Consider the following 24,877-nt stretch of genomic DNA (forward strand, 5'->3'; position numbering starts at 1 on the left):
CGGCGCTAAGCTCCACACAGAGCCACTGCAATATAGTCGTGCAAGAGAAAACTCAGATTGGACAGATAGTCTAGTTAGCTGTCTCAATTTACCATGTAGAGATCTGAGGAGCATTCAACAATAGTCCTCATAAATCCACTGAATTTAAAATTCCAACACAAAGAAAGAAGGAAACGGAAAATACATGCATCCGGCGGAATTTCCTGCGGCACCGGAGCAATCCCGGAAGTGGAACGTTAAGGAAATAGACTACCTTCTTTCCAACTTCAAATTTTTCCCAATTGCAAATTTTGTCCCTAAAAGGAAACTTTGTCAAGATCCGATACTTGAAGTCTGTGTATCGATATAGTATTGCCACGGAAAATATCGCAATACTATGCTGTAACGATTTTTCCCCCACCCCTACTGCATGCCTTAGCTAAAGCTAAAACTGAATTTACATACTGTTATTTTCAATATGAGCTGTAAATAATTAAGATAATGATTATTTCCTAAACAAAGATAAAAAGCAAAAAGATCACATTGATAGGCAGTTTGCTAATCAGCCTAAAAACCTTCTTCTGAGCGTCACTGCTTTACTGATCTCTGCATTAAGGGCAAATTTGGGATGAACTTTACACGTATTTCCCATGGCAGTAGAGGTGTGAGGGTGACAGTCTGAGACTTAGGCTGATCCTGGTGGGCGGGGGAGTTCCACAGAGTATTCCAACCACACAGAGCCTGATTTTATTGGCCTGATAAAACGTTCTTCAGGGTAATCGTGACAGGCAGTTGCCCCTTTTCATGCCCACACTGCAACAGCACCGCAAGAGACCGGCGAGAAAATCACACATCCCATTTCTCACACTGGCCTGTCCCTCTTACTCTGGCCCAAAATGCGTTTTATGGACATTTCCCCCCGTTCGCTGCAGATGGGTTAAATATTACATCAAAGCGTCTTTAATGTTTCACAGTACCTCTCATATTTCTCCTCAGTATCGAGTTCAAAACTGGTGCAGGCTGCATTTTTACAGTAGATTTAATGGATCAATGTCCATAATCACATTAGCACTGGCTTAACATATAACAAATTTCACCGTACCAGCATCAAAGACCTGACCTCTTGTTATAATCAGGCATAGCATCTTTTCCTCCACTCAAGATCTATGAGCCTTCTGATACTGGGAGAAACAGAAAATTGTCAAGGGGGTGATAAGCTGTAGTGTACGCAGCTCAGAGAGGAGCTGTATGAGAGAAAAACGTTTGTCCCCCGTAGTCACACAGTCACAGATGCTTTGTGTGCCCTCTTACTGTTTTTATGGATCATGCTGATAATCCTCTCCTCAGCTCTTGTTCAGCAGAGAATCTGTGGCCAAATAAAATATATTTTTTTTATAAAACCTCAAAGTACCAGAAACTCTCATTCTTAAAAGCAGAGGGCAGAGGAAGGTGGTCCAACTGAGAGGTGCACGTTTTTGTGAAAGAAAAAGAAAGCATGATGTATGATGTCTGAGTAAGAAATACCGTGACAGTCTTCACTCAGCACTTCCTGTACAAGGCCAACAGGCTATCAATGAATAATACAGATTAACAAAAAATTCTAACAGACAAACTGCAGACAAACTAGAATTGATGGCTTCCACTGAGCCACTCAGGGAACAGGCCATGACGTAAAAGGAAAAACATGTCGGGTTCCCCCGGCCAGGTTAATCAAGACAAGCTTCCCCTGCGAAAAGACGTGTGTGTGTGTGTGTGTGTGTGTGGGGTGGTGTGTGTGTGTGTGTGTGTGTGTGTGTGTGTGTGTGTGTGTGTGTGTGTGTTTGTGTGATTGCAGCCCGGTACTTTTCATGTGTATGTATGTGTGAACCCATTTCTCATTCATAATATGCAATCTTATTTTACGGCTGATTGTATTTGCCATACATAGGCTGTATGCATGAGGTCTTTGCCCATATCCTCCACCCAGCACAGCATAAATAAACAGGAACACTCTATAATCCATCATTCTGTGTGCTGTGGGAGCGTGCCCAACACAAACATGGCTTCTGTTTTCTATCTGTGTGTATGTCCGTGTGAGTGAGACTGTGTGTGAGGGCTAGGATGGGTAGCACTTTTTTTACATTAGTGCTCAGTCCATGACTGTGAAACATAAACCGGCTGCACTAAATGAGGATTATACAAATGAGCTTCCTCTTTGCTCTTTGTTTCGGTGTCCCAATGCCTGGACAAGTCGCAGAGTACACAGACTTTTTTATTTACTCAAATTCTTTGAAGTCCTTTTAAGAGTTTGAGAAGGGCTATGCGATATGTTGAGATGGCATGTTGGTAAGAAACTGGCTTAAAATGTATTTATTTTATATTAGTTAGCCATGTGAATTCATTTGGCAGATGAAATCATCCTTTACAGTATGTCAAACAACCATTGTACTTACTGGTAAATCCTAAACTGGATCCATGGACTGGCTCGGAAAATCTGGAAGCAGAAATGTATTAAGTACCGCACCTTTCTTCCTCAACAAGGATAGTTAAATTCCCAAATGGCACTAAACACCAACTGCCCCAATAGATCTGTTATGGGGACAACAGTGAGACTATCGTTGTTTCAGCGTACTCAAAGTGTAGTGTGCGTGTTAGGGTAATAAAAATTGTAGAACCTTTTCAGGTCACAAAACTTGTGCATATTGGGTACATCTTTGCTGCCAATTACCTGATCTTATCATATAGTTATTGTAAATGGAGTAAATGTCAATCTGTCAGTCAGTCCACCACATTGGCCCAGACTGAAATGCCTGGATGGATTGTCATGACACAGACATTTGTGACTCCCGGAGGATGAAATACTTGGATCTTTTCTAGCAAAAGATGAGAATAATGATCTTTGTGATATTTGTATCTATTGTAATGGTAAAACAGTTACACTCTAATACTGGACATCTTCACTATGTTGTTGGGGCTCTAAATTAACTCAAATCTCAAAAAATGCATACATTAAATGTTCATTTCTGACATGAATGCACATTTCTGTGTCCTTTAAAATCCCAGAGAATAAATATGTATCCTACTTAAAACTCATTCTCTCTATGATGAGTTACTTTGGGTAATGGGTGCCTTATGCCAGATTATTGGTAACAACTGACCTCATCCACAATATTTTCTGAATAAGCCTAGATTGATGTCCCTGTTGCACTTCTTGTCATATTACACCCACAGCTACTCTGGAGCAGAAATCCATATAGTAACAATGGTGGAGCTATTGTACCCAGCATAATGGACTTTACAATATCCTCATTCATTGCATGAGGACTTTATTTACAGAGCCCCCTTGGGTAACGCAATGCCATGCTCTGATCACACACCAGCCCACTGCATGTAATTATCCCCAGCCTGCTCTCCAATCTGTCACTGCCCAAACTCATTTGTAAGAGTGCATGTACAGTGATTAAAGAAACTTCTGTGCCATTGCAAAGAAAAAGGGGCTTCTCACTCCCCTCCCGTCCTCCGCCTCCTCCACATTCGGGGGAATTCTCCAAGAACGAGGCGAAGCTGCCATGTCAGAGTGAGCCAGGCGGACGTGTACAGATCGCCAACATTGCTAATGCATCCGCGGCACTGGTGCAGCAGTCAAGTCATAATAATTAAAGACATACAACATCTCAGGACTTCATTAATCATGGTTTATATGGACTTTGAAGCTCTAATGAAAAACAGCCTGCCTCTCTGGGTTTATTGTGTCTGTACAAATTGTGGGGATGGCGTATGCCAGGAATGCCCCCCCTCCTGACTGGCTGTTACAGGATGTGGTGATGGAAAACAAAAAGATAAGATTTGGTGAAAAGCTAGTGATGGTCATAGAGGGGTCAGTGGTCAAGGTTGTTTATGTAGACGCTGAGCGCTATTCAATCAGACAAAAGTGAGCTGTTGACAGTGAGAGCAGTGTGAGTTTACACATCTTTGTGTTTGCACATTTGTCCTCTTGCGTGCACACTCAGTGGTCAATGTTTTCTGTCCTTGGCTGAGCGAAATGAAGGCCTGTAGTGCTCTGGAGATTCATCTTGCAGTGTCACATATCATCATCTTTGATTTGCTATTAGTTTCTCAGATTCTCACCATGGTCTCCAGTCCTTTTGGAGGTGCATTACAGTGAGATCAGAGTGAGAGATTACTGGGTATTAAGCTCTCAGTGCCAGAAGTGGAAATTATAGAGAGGTTGTCAACGCCAGAGTTCTCTCTGCTTGTTTTCTCCCAGAGAGAGGGAGGTAATGCTTTACTCACCAAGTTTCATCCAAATGGCTTGTGACTGGTCCCTGGCAGTGCTATCAGTGGTGAGTCACAGCCAAAAGTATGTGTAGCTCAACAAAAGCAAAGGAAGACAGAGAAGGACAGACTGCTTAGGACTCCAGCCCAGGACACATGCATCTTCTCCCAATAAAAGTCCCGTTGGCAGGTTTACATCGCATTAGTCCACTGAAACCAAGGAAATATACCGTGGAAGGGAGAGAGGGGAGCATTCATCATCTGATGAATTCAAAGGATGAAGTCATTTTATTTTCTCTCTAATGATGTGGCCTGCCTACAGGTGCAATAGTGCAATATCCTCCTTCTGATTCCAAAGGTAAGCTATCGGGATTCTATCCTTATAATTACTCAACATTAACATATAGCAAATAGCCAATTCAAATAGCTTTGCTTACACTAAATACACACAATGAATAAGAGTTAGAGTCTGTCCACTGCAGATCCACAGTAAAACTGAAATCTGTGTGGCAACTACTTCATTTCCTCTCCAACACAAGTTCCTCACTTAAATTTGTCATTTTATGGAGTGCTTCTGACAGAGCACAACTGACAGATGAAAGTTAAAGTGGCCCCTTGGAGTAAACAAGTCCAAAAGCTCTGAGTTTGGCTGAATTAAAGGAAGAGAGGGAGGCGTCAGGAAAGCCTGCGTTTATTTGAGAGCCAACAAGCATGGTGCTCTCTGGACCCTGCGGTTTGTCAGCGTTCCTCCCAGGTGAGCTCACACTGGGCCGGAACCCCCCCCACCCCCGCTCCCCCAACCCCTCCTTGCACTGGCCAGGAAGAAACAGCGTCCTAAGATCTCCAGCTGGACTCACACAATATTTTAGCTGGTAGTCAAAACAAAATTAGCAATGGTTTGTTATTTCTAGTTAGCTCATCCATGACTCCTGTGTTCAACATTTCTGACGAGAGGGAAATGTTTAGTTGCCACCTTTGGGTTTCTAGGGATTAGGATGATGAGCTGGTATTTATAGTTTAATTTGAGGTCAGTGAGAGGATGTTGGTGGTTTAAGAGCAGGGGAAACTGCATTCAAGCCTGTGCCTTTTGAGCTTTAAGTTCTGCTGGATTGCCACTGAGAGAAGAGCTAAAATCTGTCCCAGGTCTTGTTAACCTGTACCTGGTCCTGCACTTTAATTCATCTGTGGGGATCAATTAAGCATTTTGTTATTATTTTTCCTTAAATTACAGAGACATTCTGGGGAGAAAAAATAGGTGAAACGAGGCAGAAAAAGAGCATGAATATGAGGTTGGGTTCCGTTTTGTTAACATGAGTTCAGCAGTATACCTAACCTAGAAAAGTTAACCTAGACAATAACGCCACCTTGTGTTTAACACGCATGTTACAGCCTTAAAGAAAGAATCTCTCAACACCAACCAAATAGTATTGTAATTATTGTGTCTTTATACATCACATACATATGTATATTTAATACAGAAATTAGAGCAACCGGGGCACCTGGGTAGCTCACCTGGTTGAGCGTGTGCCCCATGTACAGAGGATCAGTCCTTGATGCAGCGGCCACAGATTTGATTCCGACCTGTGGCCCTTTGCTGCATGTCATTCCCCTTCCTTCTCCCCTTTCAAGACTTCTCAGCTATCTTAACAAATAAAGGCCTAAAAAATGCCCCAAAAATAATCTTAAAAAAATAAAAATAAAATAAATTAGAGAAACTAAATTATTTTTATCATAATATAATTTCTAGATTTCATTACAATGCATTATTAATGGACAGTCTCAATAGCAGCGATGTATAATATCTATATGTCATCAATACTTACCAGTTTATATGTTAATTAGGATTAGCAAATAAATTATTTTTTATAGATATAACAATAAATATGTAATTCTTCAAGTTTATTACAACAAGAATAAATAAAATGTAATTCATAATTCATCAGTAAGAATGGCGAGCACAATATCTAGGCCTAGATGACGTCACATCTCTCTGTACAGGCTTTTTTTCCTCATTAAATACAATGTACAGCAATCTTTTTCTCTGCACCCCCATAACCAGAAATAGTTAATATTATCAAGGCTGTAAAAAGTTCCTTATTCTCCTTGTGGTCTCTGTTTGATTCTCCAGGCCGTCCACCTCATCAGCCTCTTGCCACTTCTCTCTGGGATGCAGGAGGAGGTAGTACAGCACGAGACACACTAGCCCCAGCACTGAACCTCCAAAGATTAGACCACCGACTGTCAGCAAAAACGTGGCTGTCTGCAACTCTGGTTTCAAAAAAGCTAGCAGTGAAGGAGCTATAATATTTGTAATAGCATAGAACAAGTAGTAGATGATCATCGCTACTTTGGTGTCCTGTCCTTTGACGTTGAAAAAGGTGAATGTGAGGATGACTCCGATGACTGCTCGGTACAGCAGCTCAAGTTTACCGGATGAGCAGAAGTTGGTCTGGAGCACGTGCGTCCATATTGTAGCCAGAAACCAGACGATGGTGAGGGCTATTGTGCTGTAGGGGCTCAGTATGAGGAGGAGGGCGTAGCTGAGGATGTGGCTGGTGATGGTGCAGAGTTTGTAGAGGAGGTAGATTGCTGTGGGGAGGCCAGAGGGCATCTCACAGACGTGGGGAAGGGATCTGCGTAGGCAGCGGCGATAGTCAACCAGGGCCCAGGCAATGTTAAAGAAGGAGAATGCCATAGAGAAATCTGAAAGAAATGAACTGATTCTATAAATAATGATACAGTTAATTCATAAATATGTCACTTTCTGCCCCTACTTACACTGAATGAGTGAGCACTCATTCTGGCCCATCACTATGTATAGTTGCAGAAGGAGTTGGGGAACACTCTCCAAGAAAGCCTCAAACAGTTTGAGCATGCTCAGATCTGTCGCCAGGCAAAACAGATTGTGGTGCACATTTCTTCTCTCTTCCACTGTATCGGAATCTGTTGTTGTCCAAACCACTTTGAAGCCTACCCTTAGCAGGCGATAATACCTAGCAACAGGTGTAAACACAATGACAACAAAGTCAGACTTGTGCTTGCCACCACACAATAAATTTGTCAGTATTAATTGTTTGCTGCTCCAAAGACAATGATGCACATCCTACAGTACACTACAGCTGAAATGTGGTTAATCCAGTTTGCACACTCCATGATACCAGGCCATTGTGCATGATAATGATAACTCACGTTTTGAGTCACAACATGCAGGCACTGATCATTGCAGGCTGCATGAGCAGCTCATGTTATTTTGCAGATATAATGCGGTGCCCTTCCCAGGTACAAAAAAAAAGTGGAATAATGTATTAGAGATATATTTTAGGTATACTAAAGTTTACGTTTTTGTGCTTAATTTAAAGTATATTTACCATGTCCTTTAAAAATTGTACTTCAAAATAGATGTCATTAAGTTCAACTTCAATGTACTAAAATTAATTATACTAATTCTTCAATTCCTAAAATATTATTTCATTGTAAAAAGTGAACTTAATTGCAAATACGTATAGTTGTAATATAGTGTACTGTAGTTGTACTGGAAAGTATACTTATTGTCAAGTATTTTCTTATAGACTAGTATGCTTTATTAAAGTGTTCTTTAATTTCACTTCATTAAAAGTGTTTTTAAGTATACTTACAAAAGGTGCACTTTAATGTAAGTTCGTTTAAGCTGTATTTCAGTGTACTTTGAAAAAGTATACCAAATTGCAAATACTTATAGTTGTAATTTAGTGTAAATGAAGTGAAAACTTTAAGTGAAAATGTACATTTTAATTTTCCCAGTCATACCTGGTGAAGATGCCCATGCCAAATAGGTGCAGGACAGCAAGTCTACTTGTGGACATGCCTGATATGTTTGGTCCTCCCACAACGTTCACCAGAGAACCCTTCATGTCGTCCCTGTACCAGGTATAGCTGAAGATCTGTGTCACCAGCACCCCCGCCAGAACAAACACCAGAGTCAGTCCAGTCCACACAAAATGTTTCTCTTGATAATATTTCACTGCCAGCCCGACGTCTGTCCAAATGTCCACCATGTACAAGAACAGTCCAGCAATGGTTAATAACCATCGCAGTTTAGTGTACTGAATGCTCGATGGAGGCATTGTGTCATCAGTTGAAAAGTTCAACTAAAGGTTTCACTCTGTGATAAATATAGAAATGTGGTTGCTTCGAAGGTTCTGAAGAAAAGCTGCTGTGGACAGTTTTGTGTTTGACCCCAGCCGTTCAGGTGCCATTTTGGTCAATCTGTAAAAGCATTACAATTTGATCAAAACAATGAGTATCATGAAAAAGACAGTGTTCTTAAAATGCAAAAACTTTTTGTTGAAATCTTGTGCAGGTTTACCACAAAATATTTCTCATGACAGTTTTGAAATACAACGTGACTGCAGTCAGCTGCTGTATAACAGCTGGCCACAGGCTACTGCCCTTTGATCACTATCATAAACACTTTATTATAAGGAGTGCAGATGAATGGCATACTTCATATAAACGTAATAAAAAAATAATCAATGACATTATCAGCAAGAATGATAAAATCATAAATGATGCTCATTCTGAACTCTTGTATAACATGTACTTTATCAACAACTTCTCACAGAATGACATTTCGAAACCTATTGAGACCTGGATCACAGAACAACTACATGTAAAGTCTCTTCACATCCTTTACTTTCAATATCATTTTAAACTGTTTCATAAGATGCCATTGGTGACAAAGACAGAGAAAGGCCAAATATTTAAGGAAAACTAATTCAGGATGGCACACTATCAACTTCGCTTTAACCAAATCAAGCCATAGTTGAGTAAATGTATTGTATTTTCATAAAGATTCTTTACAAATTATTCCAAGCTCATCTAAAAATCCCAATTGAATCACATTCTGTCTTAAATTAATGCATATTATCATCAATACTTACCAGTATTCTTTGCTCATGGTAGACAGCAGAGTGTACAGTCAGAGGCAAGCACTTCTGATTCACACTTCTCATTCTTTGAAACTTGTGATAGGCTCCACCCCAATGACAAACCCTGTGAACTAAAGCCGTAAAAAAGTACTTACATAATAGATTGTGTGTGTGTGCGTGTGTGTGTGTGTGTGTGTGTGTGTGTGTGTGTGTGTGTGTGTGACTGGCAGAGACTGGCTGACTGTTCACACTTTAACTTCACTGTTACGGCCTGTCATCATTAAAGCCATTTTTTGGATGACTTAAACATCTGATAGCCAGTGACAGCCCAGACATATTTCTTCACATCTAAATTTATATATGCTGATCTTCCTCATGTGCATTCAATTAAAGATATAGAGATAGTTTAAAGGAACAGTTCAACATTTGGGAAAATATGATTGTTTACTTTCTTGCTTATAGTAAGATGAGAAGATCGATACCACTTTAATATCTGTGCGGTAAATTTGAAGCATACAAAACAGGGGATTTTGTGCTGGACTATTTCTTGGCCCAGAGAAGTAACTCATCGTCATCCCTTTTATTATTTTAAGATAATTTTTTGGGGCATTATAGGCCTTTAGTTATAAGACAGCTAAAGACATGAAAGGGGAGAGAGAGGGGAATGACATGCAGCAAAGGGCCACAGGTTGGAGTTGAACCCACAGCTACTGCATTGAGGAATAAACCTCTGAATATGGGCGCACGCTCTACCAAGTGAGCTACAGGCAACCAGCAGCCAAGGAGGAGCTTTGCACATACCCCCCCATCGGCTTTTGTACGGATTCAACAAACCAGATAACATGTCAATTAGTGAGCTTTAGAGGTGGTGGTATGTGGGTTTTGTTACCTTTGGACAGAGCCAGGCCTGCTGTTTCCCCCTGTTTCCGGTCGTTATGCTAAGCTAAGCTAACTATCTGCTGGCTGTTGCTTCATGTGACTTCAACAGACAAATCTGAGAGTGGTATTGATTATCTCATCTAACTCTTGGCAAGAAAGTGTACAAGTGTATTCCCCAAAATATGGAACTATTGGTAATCTACTATAATGTGTGTCAAATGTGGACACTTTTGTTCAGACCTTTTGAGACTGAATAAAAATAGCTTGGAACAGTAACTCCATAAATGGGAATCACATGTCAGATGTAAGTAAGAGAAAATACATCTATGGGCAATGTTTCTAACATGATACAGTCTTACTCCAAACCTCTAGGGAGCGATCGAGAGCCCCAGCTGTTTCCCTCTCCTGCGCGTGAGAGAGTCTCGTTGGTCAGGCGCAGCAGCGGCTCTCTCTCCGTAGACCCTCCCACTAGCAGAAGAGTGACACGCCATTCAATTGCTGCCTGGCCCTTCGCTTGTAGGAAGCAGGAGGGATCTTTGAGCGTTCTCGTACAGAAGGATAATAATAATATCTGATAGAAACCGACCATATCTGCCCTGCGTGAAGCAAAAGTTCAGCCGAATTGTGTCGACATGGGGATCCGAAAAAAGACAAACAACAAGAATCCACCAGTGCTGAGCCATGAGTTTGTCATCCAAAACCATGCCGATATTGTTTCCTGTGTTGCTATGGTGTTCCTTCTCGGGCTGATGTTTGAGGTGAGTCCCGTCCACATGTTGAATGGGTTTCAGTTGTGGGTCATGCGGGGATCCTCGCCCCGACAGAGTGGACGGACTAGCCCGCTGCTAGACAGGATGCCGAATACTCCCCATCTGTTCTCCTGGAAAAGTGACATGGCTGTCTGATCTATTCTTCACACTACTTCCTCCTGTTATCGAAAGTTTTCTGTTCACGGTGGCCTCGTTTTTGCTTTTATTCCACGAGATTGCCGACTCATTCGGTTAGCCTTGTATTAGGTTTTCATAAAAATTAAATGTGTTTTTTTTTTTTGTCTTTATTAAAGCGACGTGGGCACAAGAGTCCACTGTCAATCTGGCTGCATACCATGTTGAAATCGATATTTCCAATCACTCGTCAACAGGCCCGCCATTTGATCATAAAAAAACACAAAGTTTTTCATGTGAAACACTATTTATGGAAATATCTTAGTATGTTGCAGACTTGAAACTCTGTATCGATCTCGGTGGTTGCAATACTGTACAACGCTCTCGACTAGGTTAGTTTATGCGTAGATGTGTTACGTGGCAATCACACAACGACTGAGAGGGCTGTCATCACACAAACTCGCTTTGCACCAAAACTGAAAGTTGTCCTTGGAGCTAAACAGCGTTTTAAATGTAACTTGATGCTGCTTGCTGACAACCGGGACCCGTTCATACATCATGACATGTCTGTGCTGTGTGCTGGTCTACTTTAACTCCGATTTATGTTCCATTTCAAGCATGTTTCATCCTCAGTGAAAAAAGCAGCGCCATTAGTGTAAATTTTGCAATAATTTGAACTACTTCCTGTTTTTGTTTTACAAAGTAAAATTCCTGTCCAGTAACCGCTGTTGCAACCTGTATATTGTATCGTAATGGCAGCATGAACATTTTCAAAAGGATGGCTATTTATGACATTTTATCTAAACAGTGAATACTTCTTATTTTTATTTAATTTCAGCGTTTTGTCCACTTAGTTCTTTTGTTGTGAAAGGGGGAAAAGCAACCTTCCATTTTAACCTTATAATTTGGCTATCTTGATGTAGCTATTCGCTGCTATACATTTACTTGGTTGGATCATTTTTAATTGCCCATCACTCATATTACCCCTATATAATAATAATACGGAGCATTTTTGTAATTGTTCTAATTGTATACATGTTCTATTTATTCTATTCCAAACACATCTGCAGATGGAATTGGTAGTGCTTCATCACCTTTTTTTCTGTTGTCACAGTAATATTGCATAATTCCCATATGGCCTGTAGATTTGGCTGATCTTTGTGTACTATCACCCTAAAATTGCTAGAATATGTTGCTAAAATAAAACCTTCAGTGACATTAAAACCAATGTGTCACTTTAACTTCAATTTTCATATATGAGTTACAGTCACTCCATTATTGGTCTTTTTGGAAATCCTTAATATACAAATGCAATGCTCCAAGTTCTAGTGTATAAACACAAGTAACCCTGTTTGATTTTACAGTAAAAATGTATTTGTGCATATGTGCAGGCTAACATGTTTGTTTTTTTACCTGTCTTTATCTACAGGTCACCTCAAAGTTTGCAGTGTTATTCATAACTGTCCAGTACAATGTCACCATATCAACAAATGGTAAGTTAAGGATTAAATTGAGAGTATAAGACATGTGGTGAGAACAGATGTTATCAGATAATGTGTTAAAATGAATACTGCAAGTTTTGGCTTTGACATATACAGTATTTTCTTAGAGTTGTGCTGCTGGAAGCCTCTCATTTGGATTCTAGACCGGTACTTGCGTGGCTTTATACAGACCCATTTGAGAGCTCCTTTTTTTCTTTTGGAGCTAAATTTAGTCTGCCTGATTTATAAAGTTCTCTTGTGGCAAGGTTGTGCCGCATGAATTTGGGCTAAGGTGTAAAATAGGCCTCTTAATTAAAGTCCTGGCCATTTCAAGGTTGTTGATTTCTTTGCCAACTTTAGATACTGTTGAAGGAATGTACAACCCCAGAGCTTATTCATACTCTGTCGTACAGGCTGGAGCTTTCCAGGCTGCCAGCTGGTGATTTAGTTCTTATCGGAGAGACCTTACCACGTACCTAGCTCTGTAACTTATTTACAGCATGTATCTAATTAGACAAATAACATGCAGTGCCTAAATCTCTCTGTAGTGAAACAAATTCAATAACTCCACTGTATTTTTTCCTTTCGCTGTGCTGACTTTTACAAATGATTGGACTGATTTTGTTACGTGGTTGCATAAACCATGAACGCAGCATTGCCGCTCAGGCATTCTTAAGCGGTTTGCTGGGAACTGTGTTCCTGTATCATCTAATCTCTGTGCTACAACTCATCACATTATTCACAGTGTTTCACAGATACCGGGTTGGAGGGCGTATAGATAATATGTAACTTTAGAAAGACAGAAGATGCTCCGTGTGTGACAGTTACTGTGCCAAGGAAGTCAGTGTCTCTGGCGTTTTCAAAGTGGTGTAATACTGCACAGTCGAGAATCCCTAATGCTAACACCGCAGGAATTAAGGTTATTAAACACTGAATCACTGGCTTGACAGTTCATGTTAAGGATGAACTGTGTGCATGTGGCATTTTGTATATGAATGAAACACATTCCAAGATAGAATATTAAAATGTAAAATGTGTCATGCTCATTGTGATAACTCTGTCTGACTTCTGTGCATGCTACTGAAGGCCCAGAGGAGACAGCCGTGAACCACTTCCACCATGGCATCAAGGACTTGGCCACTACCTTCTTCTACATGCTGGTGGCCATCATCATGCATGCCATTATCCAGGAGTATGTGCTGGATGTAAGTGAGACCCAAACTTGACTACACACACACTTTAATCTCAACAAGCAGTTCTGAATTTTTTTGTATTGTTGTTCATCTTTTCAGAAAATTAACAGAAAGAAGCACTTCTCCAAAACCAAGCACAGCAAGTTTAATGAGTCGGGCCAGCTCAGCGCCTTCTACTTATTCTCCTTCGGCTGGGGCGCAAGCATCCTGCTTTCTGTACGTACAGTAGCTAAGCTGACATTTTTCTTGTTTACATACGCCCCAAAACTGTCCATGATTGTAATTTAAAAGCATCTTTCTTTTTAGGAAAAGCTCCTGTCCAATCCAGTCACCCTGTGGGAGGGTTATCCCCATACACTGATGTCGTAAGTTTGTAATTTTGTGTGTGGAGGCCATGTGCATTTTAGAGATACTCTTTGTCATTTCTTTGTGGTTTAAATAGACAAGAATAGCTGTCATATGTTACTTTCTTGGTAATTTTATAAAAGCTTTAAGTGTTAATTAAGTGTTTTTCCTTCAGATTCCAGATGAAATTCTACTTCATTTGTCAGCTGGGCTACTGGTTACACGCTCTCCCTGAACTGTATTTCCAAAAGACAAAGAAGGTGTGTGTGTGTCTGTGTGTCTGTGTGTGTGTCTGTGTGTGTGTCTGTGTGTGTGTCTGTGTGTGTGTCTGTGTGTGTGTGTGTGTGTGTGTGTGTGTCTGTGTGTGTGTCTGTGTGTCTGTGTGTTGTTTTGGAATAGTATGACAAACTGCAGCGTCTGTTGGGACCCTAAGGCTACTTCCTGTTTGACTTCCTTGGTTATGTTTCATTGTTTGAAAGAATCATACTCGCCCCTGCTTATGTCCACATGCAGAGTAAATATTTTGATCATTCTTGGCCTTCCATCCTTTGTGTTTATTGTTTAGGAGGATATTCCACGCCAACTTGTGTACATCTTCCTGTACCTGGTCCACATTGCAGGCGCCTACATTCTAAAGTAAGTAACTGCCACTTTGGAAAGCCTAAAATTGTGTGTGTGTGGTTGTGTGGTACACATGGCATTTCTCCTGTGTTTGTACACTGCCCCTTCAGCAAAAAGTTTGTGGTGTCGAGTGTTGCCCCCATGTGTTGTTCCTGTCAGTTGTAATAAAGGGGACTCGTGTGTCCTTGTGTCTTTCAGTCTGAACCGTCTGGGTCTGGTCCTGTTGGTGTTGCACTACTTTGTTGAGCTTCTGTTCCACGTTTCCCGCCTGCTCTACTTCAGCAACGAGAAGAGACAAACTGGGTGAGTTCTCATGTTCAGCATGGTGTGCGTTAATCATTGTGTGATTTGTCTGTGAAATTCTACCACTTAAGAATTACTAATGGTAAAAAGTCATCCTCTTCCAGTTTCACCATATGGGCCGTCTTGTTCGTCCTTGGACGGCTGCTCACCCTGTCCTTGTCCGTCCTCACCGTGGGCTTTGGCCTCGCCACATCTGAGAATCAAGGCTTTGATTTGGCTGCAGGAAACTTTAATGTTATTTTTGTTCGGTAAGTGTGTCTGAGAAGAAAAACCAAGACTACTTAATCCTAAAATGATATTTTTTAAAACCACTTACTGGATTCAACAGCCTTTTCGAATTTAACATTCATCACACACAACAACTGCTCTCTGAAATATATGTTTAGCGTTATTAGAGTTGCCGATTGCAATGCACACTTTTTGTTAATTTTCTCGATCTGTTCTAATGCCAAATGAGCAAATGTGTCAACATCAGGTTGGCCACTTAGAATAAAGGAACAAGAGATCATTTCTATGCTCAGTGTGGAGTACTGAGGTTTAACAATCATACAGGAAGGGCTATATTGTTGAAAAGGAAGAGAGCTGTTCACTAACACCACTAGAATGAAGTGCAACCACAATAAATCTTGCGTTGAGTACGAGCAAAGCCAAGTGAGAGAATTCTTCCTATGTTGCTCTTCCTACGCTGTCAATCACTAGTGCTCTCTTTACACACACACACACACACACACACACACACACACACACACACACACAACCTTACAACACACGTCTTTATTAACCTTTTGATTTACTGACTGTTTCTAATTTTTTATTAGGATAACTGTCCTGGCTGCCATCTGCCTCACTCAGGCCTTCATGATGTGGAAATTTATCAACTTCCAGCTGCGCCGGTGGAGAGAGCATGCTCAAACTCAGACCTTGAAGAAGAAACAAGTTCCTTCCAAGAGCAAATCAAAGAAAGACAAAGGTGAGCAACGGGCAAAAAGTATAGGGCGCATTTACCGCTTAATTATGAATGTGTGCAAAGCACTGGACATTTCCCTAAGCAATAAAATAAATAGCAATCAATACATGCATTTCTTCTCAGTATATGCATAATGTTCATGCTTACATACACTTAACATAATTAATTAATCAAATTTGGATGTGTCCTTTGTTTTTAGCCAATGGAGTAAATGGAGTGAACTCCCATGGAGCCGATTCACCAAGAGCAAGAAAAGAGAAGTCATCATAAATACATTCCCCTACCGCCCCCTCTATCGCCACCTTCTCAAAGAACCATCTCCCCCCCCCCCGTATCTCCAGCCAACAGTCCCTCCAGCTCCTCGACCACCATATGCATTTTCAGCTCCCACACAGGACTGACCTCCCAGCTGGACTTCAAGGGCCAGAATGCATATAGCTTTGTTTGTCGCCAGTCGTCCAGCACGCCTTGATTTTAAAAATCATTGCTCTGCTGTGCCATTTCAAACAAAAAGAAAACAAATTCCGAAATAAACGATGAAAAAAGACCTTATTTAAGAAGTGCCTATTGATACAGATTGTTTTGTACATGCTGTGTAATTTTAAAAATTCAGGAATGGTGACGTCAGTGTTTAATGTTTTCTTGAATCAGGCCATTCCATGCTTTTACCTAAATAGTGGTTATTACAGCTTGTGATTTATTTTCCTTTTTTCCATGTATTTATAAGTGCTAGTTGAGCTCCTCTTCTTTGCCACTGACTCCTGTCCCTCTTTTGAGGGATATTTGTAAACATTGTATGGAGTTTATAAATTTCCTTATAATATCTCTTATTTTTCCATCAGTGAAGGTTGCATACAGTCTTGGTATAATCTCTGGGTTCACACCACAGACTTTTCAAACTCAATCAGAAAGACATGTTTTCAACATGTCACTGGCCAACAGACACCTAAAGATGGAAAGTGAAGTAGCAAGTTTTCACTCGTAGATAGAGTAGGGAAGAGTGTCTAAAAGCAACCAAGGAAAACAAGAGACATCACCCTGTAATAATGTAAGTAGATTCACAGTTCAGTATTGTGCAAAACTGCCAGCAAAGACGTAGTAACCTGATGTAGCATTTAATTATGAGTTCAGAGCAGCTTTGTAATCACAACAGAACATATTGAGTGCCATAAAATGATACTGAATTTTTTGCAGTTTTGCCTATAACACTGTCAATAAAAACACACTTTGCGTTTTAGTTTTGAGTGATGAGAACTTTATAAGAGATGGAAAGTCAAATCAGGCAAAACATCCCTTTAGTGAGTTTGATTGAATCACTGTCTTGAATGGTCCCTAACAATTTGCTGTTTAAGTGGAATGGGTTTACTGTATTTGTTTGGCCTTGCATATTATTGCTTTATTTAAAAAAAGAAAAAAAAGAATGATTTGTTGTTAAAGCATGGACTGGGAATTTTAAAAAAAAAAAAAAAAAAAAAAAAAATATATATATATATATATATATATATATATATTTTGTTTGACTGTTTTCCCCCTACCCACTGACTGTGCCAAATGAGCTTGGTTGACTGTTGATGTATGCCTTTCACTTACATGCCATAAAATGAATTTACAAAGCTATGGAGTGCAGTCAACTGTATTATAAGAATTTATCTCCTAGGTAACACTGGCTAATTCTAAAGAATAAAACCATTAACTAATTTAGGTGCACAGTAGTAATTCATGGTTGCCTCCGGCTGTATATCAGCAGTGTAACATACGCTCAACTTTCTCAACTTGTCCTGATGGTTTATCTATCCTAGAAAGAAATAGTGTTTTATTGAAAAAGAACTATCAATATTATTATTTTCCTTTCATTTAACCCAGTATCACAAATTTGCCTCAAGGGGGCTTTTCAATTTGTAGAACATTTGTTACCCTCTATACTTAGAACCTTGATTTGGATAAGGAAAAACCTTTAACGGGGGAAAGAATGGAGGAAATCTCATGAGGAGCAACCATAGACAGTATATAAGGGATCCCTCTTCCATGACAAACAGACATGCAATGGATGTTGTGTGCACAGACTAATTGTAGCATTCGTTGTACACATTTTACCATTTGCCTAAGGAGACAAGAGAGGGGATGTGTAGTAATTATATGGCGGAGCAACTGCGAGAAAACACCTACACAAATGGTGGTGTGTGGTTGAATGTGTCTACATGGAGTTTCAGTTCCCTCCAGTCTTTCTTCATTTTCATGAAAACATGTAGGCTACCACCCTGTTGATATTTTACATATCCGCCACTTGGTGGCAGTGTTGTACGCGTTTTATATATTAGAGAAAACGCCTGCCTCCTTTGATCCATGAACACACAGTAAACCAAGGTAGCAAAATAAGTAGGACACGTTAATTTGTAACATTTCTAAAGCGTGTTATGTTAGCTTGCCGTTTGTATTTTAATACATTATGTTCATTTCATAAATTAGCAAACAAAATGTCATGGTGTTGTTGAAAAAATCTTAGCCGCTGTTGCACATTTTCCTCATCACTGTGTAGTTACTGTCAGATAAAGCCTCTTAAAATGAACTAGGTTGGATTGAAATGTAACTTTCGGAGATGTGTTTATAGGAAACTCTAACGTTACCTTCCTTTTTATTTGCGGCACAATGCTTAGCCTACACATGACATGTATGACATACATCTTTATGACCTTAATTAAATGTACACACATGTTGGTAAGCAGTATTAGTCTTCAGTGGTGTAAATGTATTAGTGTTACATGTATATTACAGTTTTCCCCTTGTATTGGCACACCGGAGTTGGGATGCCGGTCATATAGTTCCAGTCCCTTTTAAACATTTAAACATTAACGTTACCTACTGACAGTCGTGACACGGTGGTGTTTTGGAAGTATCTGTCAGTGGTTGTCAGATGGAATGTCAGCAAATGAATGCTGTTCAAATATCAAATATTATCGTGTCATCCTAACAGGTAAATCGCCGTAGGGTTGCTTACGAACCCCGGCGGTACTGAGTTGAAGCCATAGGTTGATACTGCTGGAGCCCCGTGATGTGGTTTGGTGTGGGGGAGGATAGCAGCTACCAGCCAGATAAACACTCAAGCATTGGTTTGCACAGCAGGAGTAACATGGCGGCACAGTTAGCCAGCAGAAATGTTGTTTCACTACCGCGAAGGTCAGAGCGGCGTCTGATAAACGGAATTTAACAACGAGGACACAGACGAAAGTATTACATCGTAAGTAGCCACATGTGCTGGTGCTTCTTGTTGAGACGGGACGTTGTGTTTTCGTTGTGAAATCCATTATCCAATGTGAGGTCTTCAATCTCGGTTGTGTGTCTGGCTGGCACAGGCTCTTATTAGCAAGCGTTAGCTTCTTGGCTAAGCCCGCTGCCTGTGTCAATAGTGTTTTCTGCAGCAAACTCAATTAGACGGCTCAGACAGCGAGCTTGCAAGCGAGTTATTGCTATGTTTGTCAGACGTTTAAATATTGAGTAGTGGTAGCCACATACACCTTTTGATATAAAGTAAAATGTAGCGTGGACAGTACTTTCATATGTCATTGTTTTTTGTGCTGAGTGAGCGTGTGACCGGGCGAAGTTCGTCAGTAACGTTACAGCAGGAACGTAGTTAGCATGCTAACTGTTTAGCTGCAGGCTAGTCTGGCTAGTTCAACGTCGTTGTCAGAATATACGAGTCAGTCCGGACAGTTCTCTCCACCATGTGTTTGAGCGGGCTGTTAACCTTGTTTGTTGTGGTATTATTCATGCATCGGTACTACTTGCTACGTTAGGTGAGTAGACGAAATTTCTGCAATTGTTCAGGGTGCAGGGACCATTCTCATTTTTTGCTTAACTAATGTTTCTCTTGTGTTTGACTGGCGTTACTATGCATTGTCGAGGTGCTCCTACAACTTAGCTAGTTAGCTGCCAAGCTATAATATGAGCACTTTGCCTCTTAAACCACTAGCTTCAAACATTTGACAAAAGTATTCAGAAAGTTATCCATGGACTTAGCAAACGTTACACCAGATACCCATACTGTCGCTCTACGCTCAAGATTGGAAGAGGAAAACAGTGCGTGCAGTTTGTTGTGACATTGCTTTCCAAAAACGTCATAAACGTATAATTATGTTTCACACCGTCAGGTGGCAACACAATTACCAGGCAGTCACGTAGGCTTCATTGTGGAGATGTAAAGAGAGGCAGGACCTGTAATTGAATACAGAAGATGCTCTCAAGATGCTGTATGTGTTTTGCTTTGTTGTGCCTGTGTTGAGAGTGCAGTGCACTCCTTTTAAGGGCTCCCCTGCTTGACTGATTCAGGACTATACAGGCAGACAGCGTGTGCCATTTCAGTGATTGTCAACATTCCTCAGTAATGCTGGAGGAACGCATCTTGTGGAACCAGTTGAGCAGTTTCTGTTACATCACTGTTCCCACCTGATGGTGTACATGTCACATTACTGATATGAGATGTAACATGACATGTTGCACAGCTGCGGTTTGGATGCAACTTCAGGGCTTCTGTGAAGATGTGATGGATTTCAAGATTACCGGTAGTCCTATGCAAAATAAATTCTCAAGGAGTTGAAAAGAAACAATATTGGCATGTGGTTCATATTTTTCATTAACAGCACATTAAATATCAAACACCAATATTTGTGTGTATTCCTTTCACCTGCATGCATGTGTTGTCTGTTAACTACTTTAAACATACTCCTCCTGTCAGGCTGAGCATATTATCTCCGAGGTATAGTGCCTGAAGTTATTGACTTTGCAAATTGCAGTTAAACAAAACTCACTCTCTACAAGTATGTTTTTGGTGGATATTGGCTGAAACAGTTTGTCCTTGGAAGACAGGACAAGCCAAGAAGTAAAATGTCTTCTACAGCTGACCACATTTTAATTTTGAGTGTGTTCGATCAATGACACAGAGCATGCATATGACGCCTGTGACAAATGCAGTCCTGTACAGAATGGAAGCATACATTCCTACATAGTATTGCTTTTGTTGTATGTTGTAGTTAAGGTTGAAGCATAGTTGTTTGCGTTAAGAATCATATAAAAGGGCTTTTGCCTTTGCATCGTACACACAATAGTGCGATAGGACTGTGTTTGGATGACGACAGTTTAGGAATTCATGCGAGCGTGTATGCAAGTATGTGGATGTTTATACAAGGATAACTGGTTGGGGGTTTTCTCACACTGACTTGGCATAGTTAGTGTAATGGATGTTACCTAGAAGTAATCCTCTGCCTGAACAAATTGTTAACTAAAGCTACGGTATATAGCAACAAGTGTGTGACAATAATGCTGAGCTTGTCACATAGTTCGGAAACATTCTCTACATCCATATCTTGCTTGCTAGTTGTTTTCTCTCAGTCTGGGCTTCACTCAGCCCCTGTAATTTTCTTTACACAAACCCATCATTTTATATTGTTTAGTTCTTTTTGGTTGCCTACCCCATGTTCAATGTGTGTTCATAATTCCGTAAAACAAAGCAGTATTTTTGTGCACTTGGAGACGCCTGTCATCTTGTAATCACTGACTTTTGCCCTGTGATAGGCTTGCGTCACCTGAGTGATACTGTAATCATTTGACCCTTGTTCTGTAGCTTTAGTGCCAGTTCTTGGGTTGTCTGTCACTGTTAGCCTAATATGATAGTCCACTAATGAGTTTTTTTGTACTGTAGCCCCACTATAATATAGAATTAAATTAGTTTATTGTATTTAAGTCAGACATATGTTTTGAGCAGACTTTGCATATCTGTTATGAGACAAATAAAAAAACTGATTTTATTTTGGTTTTAAGCACAAATGATCGTCTAAACTAAACCTGTGAAAATAATGACAGCAGAGGTTGTTCGAAAGTTACAAATACTATAAAAACCTCTTTAGCCATTTAATTTTTGGGGGAAGGCTGTTGTGAGAATTATACTTAAGGTTAATACTGATTGATACTTGAATTTTGTGTGCAAAATCAGGTATCTCATCTAGCTACACAGCATTATGTGTCAGTTCTGTTTTATCTGGGGATAATCTATAGGATTGTTTCAGAAAATTTAATTGAAATGCTGATTTTGTGAATGCACTACATACATGACACTGGCATGTTGGGGTAAATGCCTAAATCACATAAGGTCCCTAGGTAATTCTGGCCCATTGTTATTAGGGCATTAAGCTGATCTTATCAACTGAACCTGTTTTAGGTTATACTATTGCTATTGTCAGTGCATTTATGTAACAGCGCTGTTTTTGTGAGTGTATGTTAAAGATCGAAATGGCAATAAAATGAGTTGAATGAAAAAAAAATAATAAAATGAGGGCTTCATTTTCAAAGTTGGAAACTTTCCATGGGAATTAATGGGAATAAATGAGAATTAATGGGAATAAACTGAATATTTTTAATATTGCTTGTTATAATACTGTTAGTCTATAACAGGGAACTGAGAAAACCCCATCTTGCAGCATAATCTTGGTTAAAACAACCTGATTTAATGCAACTTCAGTTGAATGTCCTCACTATATTCGTCAATGACATGCATGCACGCAGTAATCAGCATAGGCTACTACATACTTGTCAACATTTTAGTTTCTAAAATACGGGAGTTTATTTTTTTTGGGGGGGTAATACATAACCCATTGCTATTAACCTATGCGTGTTAATTGTATAGCCCACTTGTTCTTGATAGGCTGGAAACAATAGACAGCGCTGATGGTTATCTTAGCATGCATATAACCATAACTATAGTAAATCAAAGGCAGCATGCTAGCTACCTTCATATGTTAAGCTAAAGGTCAATGGTTTGGGCTAGCCTACTGCAGGGCTATTGAGGCCACACCCACTGCATGGATCATTTCTAAAGTCCAACATTCTACAGCTGATTTAAGACAGTACTGCATTTGAGCACAAGGACTACATCCCATCCAAATTCCCATAATTTCCATTAATTCCCATGAAAGTTTACAAATTGGAATGTTTCCAAAATTCCCCGAGCTAAACTTTCCATGGAAAGTTTCTGGAAATTTACCGGAAAATTTCCGCCCCTTTGCAACCCTACACCTAACCAATCTAAGAAACACTTTTTGTTTTAAATTAGGCTTGAATCCCTTTTTAAACACATCACGTTTTACTAGTTAACTACTCTGCTCCTCTTGTTTCCACACACTTCTGTTTGCTAACAACATTAGGTTGACTCATTTGGAAAATGACATCCCTGTCTCTGCTGCTTAGTATGTACAGCTCCTGAACAACCCCATACCCCTCTCTCCTACACAGGCTCTTTAATGTGTAGTCCTGGGCTCCTTTTTAAAAGCGGTGTCAAATGACAACATCCAGCCCTGGCAGGAATCTAGGCTGGATGTTGCAAAGTATTACCGCCCTTGCTTAAATCTGTAAATTCCACTGAAAGACAGAATTTTAGGAGAAACTACAAGGGTTGCTTTTCTTTTAGGGAAGACTTATTTGACCAGAACAGTTAAAGAACACTGTACGTTTTAAGCACTTTCCTATCTTTACATTTTCCTGTGTTTTAGATTTTTTAAATTTAAGAAATAACCTTAAATGATTTAGACCAAACTTGAACATAGACTTTGGCTGTGCGACAAGACAGACAAACACACAAGAAACTATGTAGCTTCTCGTCAGGTTTAGTTGTAGTCTGTTCTGCTACAACTAAACGGATGATAACATATCTGTTTATCACATGCTATATAAGGGCCACAGTGTATTCTTGACATGAATCACCGCTCCCCCTGGTATCTATTTGCCTTGTCTCACTGGGCATCTCACCCTGCTGTCTCTGCGTTTGTGTTGTCATGGAAACAGCAGTGTGGCAGGTCCTGGGTGGGCGTGAGGGATGAGTTGTGGGGAAATGGCCAGGATTTTACAGCAAAGGGAGAGAGGAGGGGGGAAATGGCAAAGGAGAGACGTCAACACCGAGGCAGAGATGTTTGATGGAAAGCTGAGAGGCCTTTGACATGGAAGAGGAGGAGCCGGAGTATTTACTCCCTCTCTGCTTCAAGGCATGTCATTGTGTTTTTTAGCTGACCTCAAATCAGCCATCCCATCTTTCTGTGCTAAGAGTAGGTCCTGTCTTGTTAACAGCAGCCTGTACAGGATCTCGCTACAGTGCTTGTCATTGAAGAATCAACGCTTTAACAATGAAGAGAAGTGCTGTCAGATATAAGCTGGTCTGGCTGCCAGACCTATCTCCACAGGTCTGTGGAGTAAGCTCTGGCTACACCACAGATACATTCTAGGATAGGAAAAAAAAATCTAAGTTGTTTGCATTTCTTTAAAACAATCACAGTCACTAACCTCCGGACGCAGCGATGGTGGCTCTGCAAAATGGTCTTGGAAAGGAACTTTTTGGTGGAACATTTGCACCCTGCCAAAGAAAACGCCTAATTAAATATCAAATGATTAACTGTTCACACAATAAGGTAACATGAGCTATTTAAATTGAGTGGATACATTGGTTAAACATAATTTGCTCTTACCATTTTATCACAGTGTGTAACTTTGTCCACATCAATCCCGCCAATTGGTTCCAAAATGTCCCAGTTAGATAGTAAATGTCGTAAACACATTAATTGTAAATCTTTAGTCATTCACCGAAAGAACCAAGCAGGCCTGTCTTCACAATCCAAATTTTCTTCAAAACTTGCCATTTTCAGCGTGTGGCTTGCTAGCTTTGATTTTTGTTTTTTCCGTAGCGAAAGGATTTTGAGAATGACAACACACAGAAAGGACAGGGACATCGGGCGCCAGGCTTTATCCTGGAAATGTACTTTGTTGATCCAGATTAGATACAAGCTAAAAACTGGGTTTGCTCTGGATCAACAAAATGGACTGCCGTGACATCACAGGTGATTATATTGAGCCCAAATTTGCTCTTGGATAACTTGCACCTTTAGTGTTTGTCTATCAAGAGGTCCAATCTGTGATGAATGGCCATGGAAGAGAGTATGCTTCTCAAAATGAACATTTAGGCTAAGCTCTATATTGGCAGACAAATGCACTGTTAAAGTGTTCTGGGCTTGTCTGTGATCATTTTCCTTGT

At 40.2% G+C, this 24,877-nt stretch overlaps 3 protein-coding genes across 10 annotated transcripts in view; 2 read left to right on the top strand and 1 right to left on the bottom strand.

Moving 5' to 3' along the window:
• The first annotated feature begins 4,339 nt into the window (after positions 1-4,339).
• Positions 4,340-16,138, top strand: tram1 (translocation associated membrane protein 1). 3 transcript variants are annotated; one of them, XM_028569601.1, is made up of 12 exons: positions 4,340-4,591; positions 6,362-6,412; positions 12,333-12,396; positions 13,471-13,589; positions 13,677-13,793; positions 13,884-13,942; positions 14,098-14,182; positions 14,488-14,558; positions 14,742-14,846; positions 14,951-15,094; positions 15,665-15,816; positions 16,013-16,138. In XM_028569601.1, the coding sequence occupies exons 2-12, from the start codon at positions 6,401-6,403 to the stop codon at positions 16,081-16,083; spliced, it is 999 nt and encodes a 332-aa protein (XP_028425402.1). In that variant the 5' UTR covers positions 4,340-4,591; positions 6,362-6,400; the 3' UTR covers positions 16,084-16,138. The 3 variants fall into 3 exon arrangements, with proteins under 3 accessions (XP_028425402.1, XP_028425403.1, XP_028425401.1); XM_028569602.1 differs by lacking the exon at positions 6,362-6,412; XM_028569600.1 differs by lacking the exons at positions 4,340-4,591; positions 6,362-6,412 and adding an exon at positions 10,040-10,777.
• On the bottom strand, positions 6,208-10,458 carry xkr9 (XK, Kell blood group complex subunit-related family, member 9). The gene is made up of 5 exons (XM_028569603.1): positions 10,386-10,458; positions 9,153-9,271; positions 8,020-8,478; positions 7,012-7,226; positions 6,208-6,936 (listed from the first exon to the last, which is right to left on the bottom strand). Exons 3-5 carry the CDS (start codon positions 8,334-8,336, stop codon positions 6,308-6,310), a joined length of 1,161 nt encoding a protein of 386 aa, XP_028425404.1. The 5' UTR covers positions 8,337-8,478; positions 9,153-9,271; positions 10,386-10,458; the 3' UTR covers positions 6,208-6,307.
• Positions 16,139-18,101: 1,963 nt separating the features above from the next.
• The window catches only part of ncoa2 (nuclear receptor coactivator 2), a 76,561-nt gene continuing 69,785 nt past the window's right edge, over positions 18,102-24,877 (top strand). For 2 of the 6 annotated variants that reach the window (XM_028569016.1, XM_028569014.1), the window contains exon 1: positions 18,705-19,048. The gene's annotated coding sequence lies outside the window, so the exon portion shown is untranslated. Of the gene's footprint in view, positions 18,178-18,704; positions 19,049-19,449; positions 19,605-24,877 lie in introns of those variants that run through there. The other 4 variants (XM_028569011.1, XM_028569017.1, XM_028569013.1 and 1 more) reach the window with 3 other exon arrangements.

This window comes from Perca flavescens, chromosome 22 (genome assembly GCF_004354835.1).
Source record: "Perca flavescens isolate YP-PL-M2 chromosome 22, PFLA_1.0, whole genome shotgun sequence".
In the NCBI taxonomy this organism is placed as follows: Eukaryota; Metazoa; Chordata; class Actinopteri; order Perciformes; family Percidae; genus Perca; species Perca flavescens.